At 41.7% G+C, this 17,370-nt stretch overlaps 1 protein-coding gene across 1 annotated transcript in view; it reads left to right on the forward strand.

Annotated features, from left to right (window-relative positions):
- PIGU (phosphatidylinositol glycan anchor biosynthesis class U) overlaps nucleotides 1-17,370 on the forward strand; it is a gene marked incomplete at its 5' end in the record, with an annotated part of 662,778 nt that overhangs the window by 11,522 nt on the left and 633,886 nt on the right. The window contains 7 exons of the mRNA XM_083358245.1: nucleotides 1,917-2,060; nucleotides 2,997-3,121; nucleotides 8,401-8,543; nucleotides 11,281-12,046; nucleotides 13,506-14,393; nucleotides 14,523-14,563; nucleotides 15,609-15,675. Coding sequence (XP_083214371.1) covers nucleotides 1,917-2,060; nucleotides 2,997-3,121; nucleotides 8,401-8,543; nucleotides 11,281-11,394 — 526 coding nt within the window. The 3' untranslated portion in view covers nucleotides 11,395-12,046; nucleotides 13,506-14,393; nucleotides 14,523-14,563; nucleotides 15,609-15,675. The remainder of the gene's footprint in view (nucleotides 1-1,916; nucleotides 2,061-2,996; nucleotides 3,122-8,400; nucleotides 8,544-11,280; nucleotides 12,047-13,505; nucleotides 14,394-14,522; nucleotides 14,564-15,608; nucleotides 15,676-17,370) is intronic.

A 17,370-nucleotide genomic window follows, 5' to 3' on the forward strand; every position in this document is an offset into this window, starting at 1 on the left:
AATGATAAAGTTCAAATATATTATTTATTTTTATTTTATTCATTTATTCAATTTCTTTCTCCACCCAACTCAACCAAGTGACTCTGTATTATTTATTTATTTATTTATTTAATACTATTTCTATACCGCCCTTCTCCCGAAGGACTCAGGGCGGTGAACAGGGCAAGAATAAAAATACAGATTACAAAAGTTAAAACAAGATTAAATAAATGCCCACATACTAAAATACATCTTTAAAACCTAATAAAATAACAATAGCAAACCCCCCCCCCAATCCCCTCATCAGGCCAGGCCAGCTTGTTCAAAAAAGTATGTTTTTAGCTCGCGGCGAAAGGAGCGAAGGTCGGGCGCCGTCCGGAGCTCAACCGGTAGCTGATTCCATAGCTCCGGGGCGCCCACAGAGAAGGATCTCCCCCTGGGGGCCACCAGTCGACATTCTCTGACCGGTGGCACCCTGAGGAGGCCCTGGACATTATCTGTCCAATTGTCTTTTTAGTAGAAGTACTGAAAATGGATGTTTATTTTCTGCTCTTTTATTATTGAGGGGTTTTAATATTTTTTAAAAATTAATAAGTACCCCTCCAAAACCCAAAATAAAATTGTTAAAAGAAACGAAACTTGCTGCTGTGAAAAGGCAAGCAATAGTGGACTTAGGTTTCTTGAATAAAAAATCAAAAACATTTTCAGATGAAGGCTGATACCTTATTTCTGTTGGATATGATAGAAAGATTGTAAAATACATTGCATTTTGCAACTGAGAAGAGCAATTATAGTTGACTAGGATGGAGAGTCAGGGCTCAGTTACTTCATCTCTTCGGCAATGAACTAGTTCAGAGTTCAGTAAGTTTTATTTATTTTTATTTTATGTATTTATTTATATCCCACCTGCTTATTTAAATAACTCCAAGTGGTTCAGATGGTAATTCTTTCCTCCTATTTTCCCCACATCAACCATCCTACGACCTGAGTTGGGCTGAGAGAGAGTGAATGGGCCAAAGTCTTCCAGCCGGCTTTCATGCCTGAGACAGGATTAGAATTCAAGTCTTCTTGTTTCTATCATGGTGCCTTAACAACTAAACCAAACTGGATCCTTGGAAGTCACTGTGACCTGTCATGCTTAGGCTTCATATGTTTCTGGACAACTGACATTCTATATTGGATTTTTAAAAAAAACAAATATATGATCCTTCCTTCCAGTTTTAGGGATATTTCTTCAGTAAATCACTCTTTTGATCTAACCTATCTCATAGAAAGGGACGCGGTGGCTCAGTGGGTTAGGACGCTGAGCTTGTCAATCAGAAGTTTAGTTTTAGTCGGCAGTTTGGCGGGTCGAATCCCGAGTGCCACGTAACAGAGTGAGCGCTTGTTACTCGTCCCAGCTTCTGCCAACCTAGCAGTTCGAAAGCATGTAAAAATGCAAGTAGAAAAATAGGGACCACCACGGTGGGAAGGTAACAGTGTTCCATGTGCCTTTGGCGTCTAGTCATGCCGGCCACATGACCACGGAGACGTCCTTGGACAAGCGCTGGCTCTTCGGCTTTGAAACAGAGATGAGCACCGGCCCCTAGAGTCGGAAACGACTAGCACGCATGTGCAGGGGAACCTTTACCTTTACTTTTTATCTCATAGAAATGATCTGGGGGAAGATAGAAGGAGAGAGCCCTGTGCCCATAAACTTTTACTCCTGACGAAAAGGTTGAATATAAATCTAACAAACAAACAAAATCTTAAAAATATCCTTTAAAACCCTGCGTTTATTTTCATATCTCTTTGGAGTGAACAGAAACAATTCCTGTTCGTAGTGTTTTCTGCAACATATTAACCCAGTCAACTTTTGGAAGTTAATTGTGAACCTTGAGTATAATTTTATAGATACAGATAATTCACTAATGATGATATTGTTCTGTCAATTTCAGCCTTTCTGTTCCAGACCTGACACCCAATGTTGGCCTTTTCTGGTACTTCTTTGCTGAAATGTTTGAACACTTCAGTCTCTTTTTTGTCTGTATTTTTCAAATCAATGTCTTCTTCTACACTATTCCACTAGCGCTAAAATTAAAGTAAGCAGCTTCTTGACATTTATTCATTTATTTGCATAATCATAACATTAATTCAGATTAAGTGTTGGTAATATTTTCTATTACTTTAGTTTGACTAAAAATTAAACTTTCAAGAATCAATTCAAAATGATTTAAGCAGTTTAGTTTTTCCTACTAAGAATTTACACTTGTATAGGCTTCTGGCATTATATAGTGATAGCTGTTTTTTCTATTACCTTTGTCTTATACACACGACAGGTAGTCCTTGACGTACGACCACAATTGAGCAGAACATTTCCATTACTAAGCTAGACATTTGTTAAATGAATTTTGCCCCATTTTATGATCTTTTTTGCCACAGCTATTAAGTGAATCAGTGTAGTTGTTAAGTTAGTAATAGGGTTTTTAAGTGAATCTGGCTTTCTCATTGACTTTGCTTATCAGAAGGTTGCAAAAGGTGATCACATGACCCTGGGACACCTCAACCATCATAAATACATGCCAGTTGCCAAGCATCTGAATATTGATCATGTGAGCCTGGGGATGCTGCAATGGTCATAAGCATGAAAAATGGGTGAAAGAACTGGCCTTACTGTTTTATTTTACTTTTTGCTTCATGTAGCCCTGTCTTCCCCCACATAGCACATTGCAGATCTGTTGTGAATGCAACGTCCAGAATTCTTAGACAGGAGAATTCCCAAGTAACAATTCCACAAGTCTTCAGAGTGTCACCTGGGATAAAGAATTTGTAGCTCAAATTTGCTATAGAAATAACAGAAGCTAGATATATTAGAGTTGTTTAGTAGAGTGTTACAAGTCTAAAGTACCTTTTATTTCATTATTCTGAATGTTGTGCATTAAAGCTAATTAATTGTGGTAATACTGAATATATAAATTGGAAGAACAGCAGCAACTCACTCTCCCAGTTACTTACCGTCTTTTTTGTTTCTTTTCTAGGGAACATCCCATGTTCTTCATGTTTGTTCAGTTGGCCATCATTTCCATCTTTAAGTCCTACCCAACTGTAGGTGATATTGCTCTCTACATGGCCTTCCTTCCTCTCTGGAGCCACCTATATCAGTGTAAGTTCTGTATTATTATTAATGTGGGAATTGTGCATAATGGTCCTTACCTTGACAATGAGCCAGGAAGAAATATAGAATATCTAATAGGATATCATTATTTTTCATAAGTGGGACCTATGGTTTAAAAATTTCTCTATACCAGGGGTGTCAAACTCAATTTCATTGAGGGCCGCATCAGCATTGCGGTTGCACTCAGGGGGCCGGGTGGGTATGGCGAGGGTGGGCGTGGCCTCCTGGGTGGGCGTGGCTGGAGTGCGTATGGCCTACTGGGTGGGCATGGCCAGCTCTACATCGTTCGTATCAAGGGTACCTATGGGGGCCTGAGCAGGAGTGGGACAGATCTGAGGGTCTTTGGCAGGAGGAGGGTCTCTGGGCCAGGGCCAAGGCAGTGGGGGCCGTTCCCTCACTGTTTCCAGGATGGCTTCGCGGGCCGCATGAAATCACTTCACAGGCCAGATCCGGCCCCCGGGCCTTGTGTTTGACATGTCTGCTCTATACTAAGGAGCTCCAAAATCTTCTTCCGGTGGGTGGTTTCTCCAAATATTTTGATACATTTCTGAATGAAGCAGATATAGCAATCAACTGTTAATTTCATGAAATGGTGAATCTCATTTCCAGTTTATTTTATTTTTATTTATTTTATTGCATTTATATACCGCCCTTTCCCTGAGGACTCAGGGCGGTTTACAGGGAATTAAAAATCAAACATACAAAAGTTAAAAACCAAGTTAAAAAAATATTAAATTCACCCTGTACTCTTAAAAACCCCAGTTAAAAATTTTCTCCTCTGCCTGGGCCCGGGAGCTCAAAGAGCCAGGTCTTCAGGCCCCGGCGGAATGATCGGAGGTCGGGGGCAGTCCTCAGCTCCACCGGCAGCTGGTTCCAGATGGCAGGCGCTCCCACTGAGAAGGCCCTATCCTTGGGTGTCGCCCGCTGGCAATCTCTTACCGGCGGAACCCTGAGCAGACCCTCCCTGTGGGAGCGCACTGGGCGAAGGGCGTTTGATGCCGGCAGCAGGTGTTCCCTCAAATAGCCCAGACCCAGGCCATGTAGGGCTTTATAGGTAATAACCAGCACCTTGAATTTCACCCGGAGGGCAACCGGAAGCCAATGCAGCTCGCGGAGTAGAGGTGTTACATGGGAGTATCGGGAGACCCCCATTACAACTCGCGCGGCCGCATTCTGCACCAGTTGAAGCCTCCGAGTGGTCTTCAAGGGCAGCCCCATGTAGAGAGCGTTACAGTAGTCCAAACGGGAGGTCACAAGCGCATGAGTGACTGTGCGTAGGGCGTCTCGGTCCAGATAGGGACGCAACTGGTGCACCAGGCGAACCTGTGCAAAAGCCCCCCTGGTCACAGCTCCTATGTGATCTTCAAAATTGAGCCGTGAATCCAGGAGGACGCCCAGGTTGCGAGCCCTATCAACGGGTGGTAACACCTCACCCCCCATCGTTAGAGGTGGAATAACTTGGTTAACCCGAGATGCCGATATGCACAGCCACTCAGTCTTGGCGGGATTGAGACGAAGCCTGTTTCTCCCCATCCAGACCTGAACCGCCTCCAGGCACCGGGACATCACGGAGAGGGCATCATTGGGTTGGTTCGGGGTGGAAAGAAAGAGTTGGGTATCATCAGCGTACTGGTGATACCCCACCCCAAAACCACGAATGATCTCGCCCAGCGGCTTCATGTAGATGTTGAACAGGAGAGGCGAGAGAACCGACCCCTGAGGAACTCCACAAATGAGAGACCTCGGGGCGGATCTCTGCCCTCCTATCAACACCGACTGCGAGCGGCCCTGGAGGTAGGAGGAGAACCACCGTAGAACGGTGCCTCCCACTCCCAACCCCCTGAGACGCCGCAGCAGGATACCATGGTCGATGCTATCGAAAGCCGCTGAGAGATCTAATAGGACCAGGACAGAGGAGCAACCCCTGTCCCTAGCCCTCCAGAGATCATTCACCAGCGCGACCAATGCCGTCTCCGTGCTGTGTCCGGGCCTGAAGCCCGATTGGTACGGGTCCAGATAATCAGTTTCCTCCAGGAACAGAGGGAGCTGATGCGCCACCACACTCTCAACAACCTTCGCCAGAAAGCGAAGGTTGGAGACTGGACGATAGTTGTTTAAAACAGCCGGGTCCAAAGCAGGCTTCTTGAGAAGGGGTCTCACCACCGCCTCCTTCAAGGCGGCAGGGGAGACACCCTCCTTCAAAGAAGCAGTTATTACTGCATGGAACCAGCCTCGTGTTCCCTCCTGAGCCGCATAAGCTAGCCAGGAGGGGCACGGATCCAACAAACAGGTGGTGGTGCTCAGTCTCCCCATGATCCTGTCCACATCATCAGGGGAAACAGGGTTGAACTCAGTCCAGATAACGTGCTCAAGACCGCCTGATTCCTCCACATCAGACTCTGCCCAGTCAGAGTCCAAGCCGGTCCGGATCCGAGCGATTTTGTCTGCCAGATGATGACTAAACTCCTCGGCTCGTCCCTGCAAGGGATCCTCTCTCACCTCCTGGTTAAGGAGGGAGCGAGTCACCCTAAACAGGGCGGCCGGGCGATTATCTGCGGACACGATAAGGGCGGCAAAGTAGTTGGACTTCGCCGTCCTTATCGCCGCAAGATAAGACCTTATAAAGGTTCTTAACTGCAGTCGGTCAGATTCGGATCGGCTGGATCTCCAACCGCTCTCTAGCCTCGTCTCCGACGCTTCATCTCCCGGAGCTCCACAGAGAACCATGGGGCCCAGCGGGATCTGCGCCGGGTCAGAGGTCGCATGGGTACAACGCAGTCGAGTGCCCTGGTGGCAGCCGTTTCCCAGGCCTCCACCAGAGCATCGACTGGGCTGTGGGTAAGGGTGATAGGTATAGGCCCAAGCGCCCTCTGGAACCGATCCGGGTCCATTAGGCGCCTGGGGCGGAACCACCTGGTCGGTTCCGCCGCCCAGCGGCGGGGGATGGCATGACGGAAAACCAGCCTCAAGAGGTGATGATCTGACCATGACAGAGGGGTGATGGACGGAGAACCCCCTCCCAGATCATCCAACCACTGTCCAGACAGGAACACCAGGTCGAGAGTATGATCCCCCTCATGAGTTGGGCCCTCAATAACCTGGGTCAGGCCCATGGCTGTCATGGAAGCCATGAACTCCCGAGCTAACTCTGACGACCCCCCCAGTGATGGCAGGTTGAAGTCACCCAGGACTATAAGCCTGGGGAACTCCACCGCCAACCCTGAGAGGGTGTCGAGCAGCTCAGGCAGGGCTGTTGCCACACAGCTGGGCGCCAGGTATGTAAGCAACAAGCCCAACTGAACCCGAGGACCACATCTCAAGAGGAGGGATTCACTCCCGGCCATCTGGACAATGGTGGCCTCCCGGGGACACAAAGTCTCCCGAATAACCACTGCCACCCCACCACCCCTGCCCTGAGCCCGTGGCTGGTGCAGCACCCGGAAACCTGGCGGGCATAACTCGGTGAGAGGCACCCCTCCCTCCGAACCCAACCAAGTTTCCGTGATGCACGCTAGATCCGCACATTCCTCCTCGATCAGATCATGGATGAGGGGAGCTTTGTTAACTACGGATCTAGCGTTAAAATAGACCAACCTGAGCTCAGGGGCCTGATCACCCTCATCCCCAGGTAAGAGGGCGCTAACCGGAGGGTCGGAGCGCACCACCGCTCAGAGATAGCGGGGGCGCGATCCCAGATGTTGATATGGCCCTCCGCGCAAACACCTGCTGCCATTCCCTATCGCCGTGGGGATTTGAAGCCCCACCCCCACATTCCCAGCACCAGCAGCCACCTCCCCCGACCCCGTCCCGTCAGGACCTCTAACAGGACCAGACTGAGTGCCGGTTAAAGATTCCCTCCCTACCCCCCTCCCTCCCCCTCCCTAACCTCTTAAAATAACCGGCTAAAAATTTTATCAGGGGCCTCTTAGCACGTCTTGACTCGAGGCCCCTATCTAAGCCCAGCCACCTCTCGGAGTCCCAGAGCTTGGGCTCGTCATTAAGGAGAGTATGGAAACAGGCGACAGGTCGCGCCCATGAGGCAGGAACTGCCCTAAGGGCATACAAGTCCGCTTCGGAGTAATGATAAACCATACTGCGCTGGAATAGTCTCTTAGGGCAGATGTTATAAATATGTCCAAAGGATCGCTCAATGATGGTGTATAGATGGTAAAAAAGTCCAGTAGGCATATCTCCTAGTCTGCAAAGCCATCTCAGCTCTCACCTGAGATGGCAATCCAAGGGACAACCTCAGTCGTCCTCTCACTCCGGCTGAGGAGTCCAATCTGGAGCAGAGAGAGAAAAGGGGATCCTGAGCCAGGCCCACCCCAACTGGTCTCTCACACCAGTGAGGTGGTCGCTGACCAGTCCAAAACCGTCCTCCCACCACGGTCCAGTCCTGGCCACACTGGACTGTCAATAGGGGGGATCTTAATTCCCATCAGGCATGGAGCTAGCCATAATGCCTGCCTGTCAACAGGAAAAGTAAGAACAGGCAGGCCAGGCCTCTGTCGATCCTCGCATCTCCGACCAGCGCCGCCAGTCTGGGGGGGGGGAGAACAGAAGCATTCTTTCCCAAACAGTTGGGAAAGTTCAAAAATGTGACTAGTTGGTTCATGAAAACTGAGCAGTATTCTCTACTTATTTTTTTCTTCTAATGTATTTATCTGAAACCCCTTGGTCCCATAAGATTTTTCAGAGAATAGTGTGTGGCTTTATGGGTTCAGTGTATTGTTGAATCATCTTGGGAGTCTTGTTATAAAATATAAAACTAAAAATAAATCAGTGAATTAAAGTACTTTATTGATGTTAAATATATATTTTTAATTATAAGGCATCAACTTAAGTAATGCATCTTAAAAGGGTGGTGGGAAACAGTGTTCTATAAAATATTAGCTTTTAGAACATTTAGAATTTTATTTTAGAACAGGAAGAATTCAGTCCAGAATTAGCTTTCCACCCAGGATCCCCCCCCCTTATTGTATTTTGATATCCTTGTATTTTGTAGTTTGCACCTGCTTCAATTCAGGAAGTGGAATCTGGGCCTGTGTAGTTGGGAAGTCTGCACAAATAAACCTGTCAAAGTTTTCCTCCCCCGCAGGAACTATGGTTAATTACCCATTCTAAGAAAGGGACCTCTGTAGCAGCTGTCTCTGGATCCACCCTCTAAATTAGTACGTGCCACCCATTGTAACTAAGATAGGACAAGCCAACAATGCCTCAGTGTATCAATTAACCAGCTTTAATGATGTCTCTGCTTTTTGTTGCAGTTTTGCGGAATGTCTTCATACTTTCCTGTGTACTCATTGTCTGTTCCCTGCTGTTCCCGGTTTTATGGCATCTCTGGATTTATGCAGGAAGTGCAAACTCCAATTTTTATTATGCAATCACATTGACATTCAATGTAGGCCAGGTTAGTGAAACAAAATATTGTGTTTGGTTAAGTATAAACATTTGTTTTATATCAGTATTAAGGTACTAGACATTCTAGACATATTTGAAAGTACTATGGTACTAAACATCAAAACATATATTTTTGGACTCTCGGCTTTTTTTTTATATCCAAAAGAAAAAAAATCTTTCCATAGTGGAGATAAATAGGAATTCAGTAGATAAGGGCTTCATGTAGATCCCAAATTTAATAAGTTTTTATGTCTGTGTAACAGTTTTTCTAGGGCAAGTTTCTTTAGTACAATTTATCTAGTTAATATCCATCTTTCAAATGTGCCATCACAACATTTGTCAGGGTTGTTGAATTGGACTTTTTGGTTCTGCTTTGTTTCCAAATTATGGGCATCAGCAGTGATGACCAAGGGTCTGTGTCCAAGTGGTGATGTATATGATTACACATAGGCGACGAATTACAGATTTAACAGTTGTCTTGACCGAAATATATAATCACAGTATTTGCATGATTTTGTCATCATATGTATGGTGTAATTTTGGCAACCTACCATTTTCTGAAAGATTTGCTGCTTAAAATCCAAATATGTTTTATTAGAGTTGTGGGGAAAATGGGAAAACAAAACACAGTATTCTCTTATATGAGCATTATTTTCATGAGAACTTGGTTCAGCTTGGTAGGTTGGAATGACAGCTGCTTTCTCTGCCATAGCTGGAATTTCCTGCCTGCCTTGCCAATTTCCTAGATTCATCTGCTTTTAGTTGATTAGTAATCATCATTGTGCAGCTAGTCCTCTTTATAGCGCTCTCCTATTCTTTAATGGTTGATCATCAGAAAAGGAAGTGGTACTCCTGCAAGTTATGTACTACTAAATCTGAGTGTGATGAAGTGTGTTGCTATACAAAATCTATTTTCTGCTATAGCTGAAAATTACAGATGTGGCTGTATTGGATTGGACCTAAGTTATGCAATTTTTAAGTGCATAATACTGTTGACTGTGATGCAACTATCTTGTTTTGTTCCTCTTATGCTGAATATTTCAAAGCATTAATCTATAGTTTTAGTAGAAATGTTAGCTCAGAGATTAGATCAGCTGTTCGTAACTACTCCATCTATTCACTTTAAGGATCTATAGTATTTTGTTCCTCCTACTTTATCTTCATATATTGTTTTAGTTCTATAAATCCAGAATTTGAACTTTTATTTTTTTGTTGATCTATTAATCTAAAAAAAATTTCTTACAATATTGACTGGTAGATTTCAACATGTATCATAATGGAAGCATTGCTATAAGGCTCAGGTTGTCATTGGCAATAAGTTTTGTTGGACTTGCAAAGGGAAAAAAACCCTGACATCTTACAAAAATAGTCCATTGCAATGGTTCTTAAACTTTTCATTAGGCAAACCACTATATTGTCATCAGTTTTTGTCTGAACCACTATATTAACCAGGATGGCCCCCACAGGTATTACATCGCATGTTTTAGCTGTCTTCTATTAATAAAATTAATTTAAAATTATAAATTGAAAATGTCCCAAATCATGGGAATATCAACATTTTTGAAATCGAGTGACAATACCAAACTATCACATGAATTTAATCTAGAATATTAAAATCTCAGAACATTTGACAATATGGCAAGATTCTGGCCATTTTTAAAAATAAGTATTTTATTTTGGCATCTATACTATAGACCAATATGGTTCATCTTTGGTCCATATGTTACTCTGTAATATACAAACTAACATGATTGAGCTATACAAAGTCATATTCTATGAAGAACTGGACAGGATTTTCTATACGCAAATTTAAGATACTCATTTTGTTTGCACAAGGGAGTAAAGAAGATAGGAGTCATAGTTAACCATGTATTCTTGTAATTTTTAAATCCAAAACAGTAATTCATAGCTTCCCCATGGATGATTATTCATAAATCAACTTTAAACCAAGGCATTATATTCTGAATAGTTTAGAAGTTGTGTATTATGGGTTTTTTAAAAAAAATTAGATCCAGTGCTTTATCGGGAGATCCAATGCACTTTCAGATTTCCTAGTCAAACATAAGGGAGTCAGTATTCTTTTTGGAATACTGATTATATTAGAACCACTGAAACAGGTGCTGTTCTTTCGGCAAAAGATAATATTGCTCTTCGGTGTGCAAAGAAATACAGGATTCAAGACACTCATATCTATTTTCCTTTATATCCTTTGCCAGTGGCAGATAGCTATGAATGGCTGTGTTTTCCCATAATCATTCTTTCTCTCTGGAAGGAGAAAACTGCTGATGCTAAAGGAATTCCAACAGGGAGAATTTTAATGAGAACAAATTTGGTGCCAGTTCTGTCTGTAATATAGATCGGTGTTTCTTAATGTTATTAATCTTTAATTGCATTAAAATGTGTAGACTTTAACTCCCAGAATTCCCCAGCTGGCTGGAGATTTCTGACGGTTGAAATCCGCACATCTTTGGTTGTCAGGTTTGAGAAACACTGAGATACATTGTGCTGCAGATTTGAGTATGATTTGAACTTGAGAATTTGGGATTTCCTGATTGTAATATTATTATTATAATCCAGTCAACTGGCTATAGATAAAGTAAATCCATATCTCCATAAATCAGTCTGATGTTGTTTATGCTGCTAAGTGCATATAGGGATATGTTTTAATGTTTACAATATCTCTTGAGTGGAACCATTTTGTTTTAAAGGAAGTTATGTCAACTTTTTTCTCTCTCTTTCTTTTGCAGATTTTTCTCATCTCAGATTATTTTTATGCCTTCCTGCAGAGGGAATACTATCTCATTCACGGAATACATTTAATAAGAAAAGATAGGACAGATCCTATGTTGGTTCTTAAATAATCCTGGCATTTGATGTGACTTGAGGAATAGACATTTATGAAAAAAAAGATGACATTAAAGTGGGTGGGGACCTGATTTTGGGGAAGAAACTGTTTTGCATATGGAGAATGGGTTGCGATATGGGAATACGCTAATCCTGATGCAGAGTTGGTACTAAGAACTGGTGAACGAGGTGGAAGAGACTGCATTTATATCCTGTATCCCTATTTAAAGCTGTTTCCTCCAGCCATAGCATTGCTGTGAATCCTGTTCAACAATCCTTGAGATTCTTCGGGTAAACTGCATTGGGGCTTACAACCAAAATGAGCTTTTGTACCTAGAAGCAAGGCGTTGATGATAATGATGATTTCTGGGAACACTTTTGAGAAGTTTTTTTTTTTTCAGGAAACAAATAATATACATTATTTTGGTTCTTACTGCTGTGCTTCCTTTGCTGTAATTGTTCATTTACCTGCCTAAATTTACAGATGACTTTGGAGAAAGGGCAGCTATATGAAACTTCTTGTCCTAATACTAAAAGCTAGGAGGCCTGATGACGGCATGGTGCTCTAGACAGAAGGTGGATTCTGAACCAGCCTGGCAGACATGGAGAACTAAATCCCACATTTTAAAAGACAAATGGTCAGGATTAAGATTAGAGTTAGGTCATGAGGTGGGTAGAATTTACTCACTTTTCTTTAAGGGAAAATAGTGTTTCTCTGCTGTGTTATTTGGATATTAGTTTTAAGGAAGAGAGATTAACAGCATGATACAGGAAACTTTCCCTCCGTCCTCCCCCATGGAATGCACACGGATCTACATGGTCGTGGGTGAGCTGTGTAATCCATTTTTTAAAAGATGCATAAATTATTTCCTCTACCTTGATTCAATTTTGAGAGCATAATAGGTATTTTTATTTTTCAAATTTTGTGCAAAAAATCAGAAAGCACAAGCCTTTTAACTTCTCTCCAAAATAAAGCAATGTTTTCCCATATGATGCTAAGTCTTTACAATACTCAGACCATTATATATTCCATCCAAAGTGTTAGTTATTGACAGGACAAGCAATCAGATGTGAGGGTGTTAGAAAAGAGGCTGTGCAAAAAGGGCGGTCCCTTCTCATCTACCTTCACTGTTGTCTGGGCAGATTTCTTCTCTTAAGATGTATGTATGTAAGAATGTATGTATGTATGTATGTATGTATGTATGTACGTATGTATGTACGTATACTTGCTGCTATTTTAAACTCTTCCAACTTAATACTGTATAGCTGCACATGGTATCTTTCTCTATTATTTTACTCACAATATGTGAGTAAAATAGGAAAGCTAAGCAGAATTTAACCAAGCTCCCCGTTCCCAGAAAAGGGACACTCCACTTTTTTACCTGTGAGCAGAAATGATAAGATTGGGAGGCACTGAATTTAGTATTAAATATGCCATCTGTTGCTTTTTGCAAAGCCACTCTGCAGGTCACACATACTCTTTTAAATGTATTTCTTAATGAGTGCTCTTTCAAAAGGAATTAAAAATAAAGAAACATCTTGCCTTACTAAACTGCAGAGTGTATTATATGAAGAACGCTGCAGCTGTGTGTAGAAAGGACTCTACATTGTATTGTAATACCAAAAAAAAATTTGTATTGTCCAATCCCAAGGTGGTGAACAGTGTGCATGACTATAAAACAGAGACATTCCAGCTGCCAAAATTAATTGATACAATCAATACATTTAAAACCCAGTTATAACAATAAATTAATTATCCGTACATTTATATATTGGAACAGTTTATATACCAGCATTAGAAAGCCTGAAGTCATCATCAAATCAAAATTGTTTCCTAATTCATGCAAATTGATAATCTTCTTGAGAGATGTAATATGATGTAAATTCCAATGAATCTGGATACAATAATTTAGTAATAAGAAATGAAATTGATACATTGCTAGAGAGGTTGTTTTGTCTCTCGTGGAGGGGCCTTCTTTGGCAGCTTATGACAAATCCAAGGCTGTTGCAAGGTGACATGTTGATAAGAAGAAAACCTTTTTAATATGTGACTTTATATAGGTATAAGAAAGACAAGAGCTGCTGTGTTTCCAACTGACAGAATCTCTGTTTGTCTAACTTATTCTAGAATTCTGCTGTTTTCATACCTTCTCCAGGATTTGAGAACCAAGAACAATTCACTTTTCTACTTTCAAACCAATATGGAAATCATATCAGTGGACTGTATTATATACATGAAACTCGTATTGGTATCTATTTTAGGCCAATTTCAGATTTGTAAAATAGTATGAAAGCTTTTGAGTTTTTAATTAAACAATTAAAATGGCCAGGAACAAATTAGCATTGCACACTTATTTTATAAAACTGTGTTAGTCTAATAAACAATGGTCTGAATATTGATTTTTTGTAGTTCAGCTAGTTTTTCTCATGGCCTTTCAGGAGTCCACTTTTTTAAACAGTGAACATTAACGATAAGGTGATGGCAGGAATAGGAGAATAATTATACTGGTATATATGCAGGATATTTTGCTGCCCTAGGTCTATAGCTCGGCACATTTCATAAGGATTTTTAAAAGGCGTCCTCGTTGGGGGGTTTATGGTTTATGATTTTCAGCCCCAGATATTATTTTTCTGAGATATTTTCACCCTGTTTATACTGTGAAATTATATTTAACCCTCAAATGGACATGCTTCCTCATGGAGAATGTCATTACTGCTTTGCGCTTTTCTATTGTGTTTTTTGGAAGTCTTTGATTTTTGCACACCTTAAATTTTGGTGTGCCTAGACTAGTGCCTGTTTAGCCTTAGTCTGGAATCAGCTCTGTGTATACATTGCTGTCAAAAATTTAAAAGTGTCAGTTACATACTAAATATTACATAATTACAGTGTCTGCTTAGTTATACTTGTGCATTATGAATGTGACATTCCTGAAAAGTCAAATCTCACAAAGCAAACTTGCCATAAAGGGACAGATATAGACCAACTAAAGATACAGTGGGACTTTTTCAACAAAAGGTATGGGATTAGGGAAGATTTTAGGGAGAAATTGATGAAAGGGGGGGGGAGGCTTGGGACTGAGAACAGTCATTTGAAGCCATCAGGAGTTGTGCTTGACCTGAAAGAGACTTGACTTTTCCTTTTTAGGTTAAGGGAGCAGAGGAATATTACCAGGGAAAAATGAAGCAGTTGAGTCAGGTTTACATATATAGCTGTGGAAAAGAAAAACAAAACTGTGGGTCAAACAGAAGAAATAAATGGTAAAGCAATGTCAATCTTTGATGGTTGAATGGCGAACCTGATCTTTTGTTGTATGAAAGAACCTTCCAGATTTCTAGAACATGTGAATTTGTTTAACTAAAAAAATAGGTTTCACTGAAGCATGGTTCTTTGGAATTAGAAAACACTTTTTAAAGTGGCATGCAGGAAGAAATTTCCTCCTTTGATATTGAGGGACAGAGGAGGAAGGAGATAATGGCTAGCTATTAGAGCAAAGCATCTGAGAAGCCCAGGTATCAGTAGAGTCTAATTTGAAATGTTTCTCTACTTGCTGGGAACACAAGATCTCAGATACTTGGGGTATGCACCTTCAAAAAACATTACAGTTTTCTGTTTTCATTACATACATTTACTGAACTAACCAATAAAAGATTAGTAGTAGTGACGAGCTGTATTGGAATGAATAGAAGAACCTATGACAAGATTGAGAGGAAATGGCAGCCAGCAGAAGTAATGTCTAAGGAGCCTGGTCATAAAGCAATCCTATGGTTTTCTGGACCATGAGCACATATCTCTTGACAGGGGAGGTTGTCATTTGGCCTTCCAGATATTTTTAATTACAATGCAGCAGCACCAGTCAACATAGTTAATAGTGAAGATGGAAAATGTGATGCCTTGAGATATTTGTAAAAATAATATAAGACAGGATCCAAATAAATAATAATTTGGAGGGTAACATGTTTTTCATCCTGGAACTACATAGTGGCCATTAAATTAGATGGAGTTAAAAAGAAATTAGACAGATTCATGGGAACATAGGTCTTTCAGCAGTAATTTACCGTGATAGGTTCAGAGAATCTGTACAACCATGGGCAGTAACCTTCCGAATGCGTTACAGAGGTTAATCAGTGTGTTGTGTATTCCCTTGAGACCAGATCACATTACTTAGGATTAAAGTCTGAAGTATTTTCTGGTGTAATATAGAATTCTTTTCTTGGTTTCTTCCTGATGCAGAGACTATCTGGGCTGGGCTATGCGGAGCTTAATGAGCCCATTCTCACTATCTCCAAAACTCCATAAGGTCTATAATTTTTGTAACAGTTGAAATGACTTGAGTATATTATTGCTGAGAAATCATGTCTTTTTTTATGAGATTCCTGCAAGCAAGCATTTGATATGAACTAAACTTAAAGCTTTAGTATTATCAAATGCATTTTGCTTTGCAAAATAGTTGCCTTTTCTGAAGTTTCTGTGTCATAGAAAGCAATATGCTGGTGAGATTCTTTTGAACAACAAAATACAACTCATTCTGTGGAATAGCTTTTCCACTCAATGGCATTTTCTCTAGTTTGTATTCTCTTTGTGAACTGGAAAAGAAATGCTGATTTTATATGTTATGAGCATCAATCCCATTTTGAGTAGTCAATGCCTTAGATAAATTAGATTGTTTATGAAGGAGATGAATTGAATGAGAAGGGGAAAATATGCAGAGAACTGCATATTTTGGTATATTTATTGGACAAAGAACACCAAATATGGATTCCATACCTATGTAGTAGTTGGTTGCATATTCCTAAATGTTTACTGAACACTTATAAAATCTGTACAACTAAATGTAATCATTTTTGTCTAGCTATGTCCTAACTAATACTTGCCCATCCCCACATTGTAAATACTTATCTGGATTGGCATGCAGAAGCCCTATAACCTTAGTATTCTGACACTGTATAGTTGCTGTGGCATTACTAATTTTTTATGTGGCTGAAAGACATCCAGAGGCTCCATTTGCAGGCTGCCTTGCATATAAGTTGATTGCTGGCCAGGCAAGATTGGGAAAATGAAAATAGAAAGGCGCCACTTCACTCACAAAGAAACAGAATTATTGAGCAGCATTTTGTCTTGACTGTAGAGAGTGGAACTCACATGCAGGGCAGTGTCTGGCACATAGCCCTGCTGTCTAGTATCAGATTTAAAGATACGCTGCAGCTCAACTTCTACCTGATGCTCTTCCAATATGTTGTAAAGTTACCATCTTACAAAGGGCACCAGATGGAGCACACTACATTGACTCAAAGTCAAATCATTGAAAGTCTACCAGTCAGTCACCAATTGGGTGACCTTCACCTCAGTAACCGAATCATCCCCACCTAACTTTCTGAAACAGGTGGGTTTTTTTTGGGGGGGGGGGAAGTGTCCTGGAAGTGCAGGTAGTTCTTCACTTATGATGGCAGTTGGAACTGGAATTTCTATTGCTAAACAGTATGGTCATAAAGCGTGACTACACTGCTTAGCGATGTCAATCCCTGCTGCAGTAGGATAACATCAGTAAATTAAGGATAGTCTATCTCAGGGGTCAGCAACCTGAAACAGTGAAAGAGCCACTCGGAACCAGTTCCCTCACAAAAGGAAAAACGGAGCCGCAAAAAATATGTGCGCATGCACGTACATGCGCACATGCGCAGAACAGGGTTTGACTGAAGAGTGGAGCCAAGGCGAGATATGCACCTACCCTGCATATTTGAATTGATTGGTTGAACTTTTTTAGTCCCACTTTTTTTCCCCCGACTGCACATGGCAGAGGACTGGGAGCCGCAGGAGACGGCTGAAAGAGCCGCATGCGGCTCCGGAGCCGCGGGTTGCAGACCTGTGGTCTATCTGCATCATAGCAGTAGAATCAAAGTGATAAGAAAACCTGATATACAGACCACACTTTTTTTTCAGGACCAGTCCCTTAACCTCAGAGATATGCTAATGTGATGATGAGTTCAGGACAGGG

Source organism: Vipera ursinii (assembly GCF_947247035.1).
Source record: "Vipera ursinii genome assembly, chromosome: 3".
NCBI classification, from domain to species: domain Eukaryota; kingdom Metazoa; phylum Chordata; class Lepidosauria; order Squamata; family Viperidae; genus Vipera; species Vipera ursinii.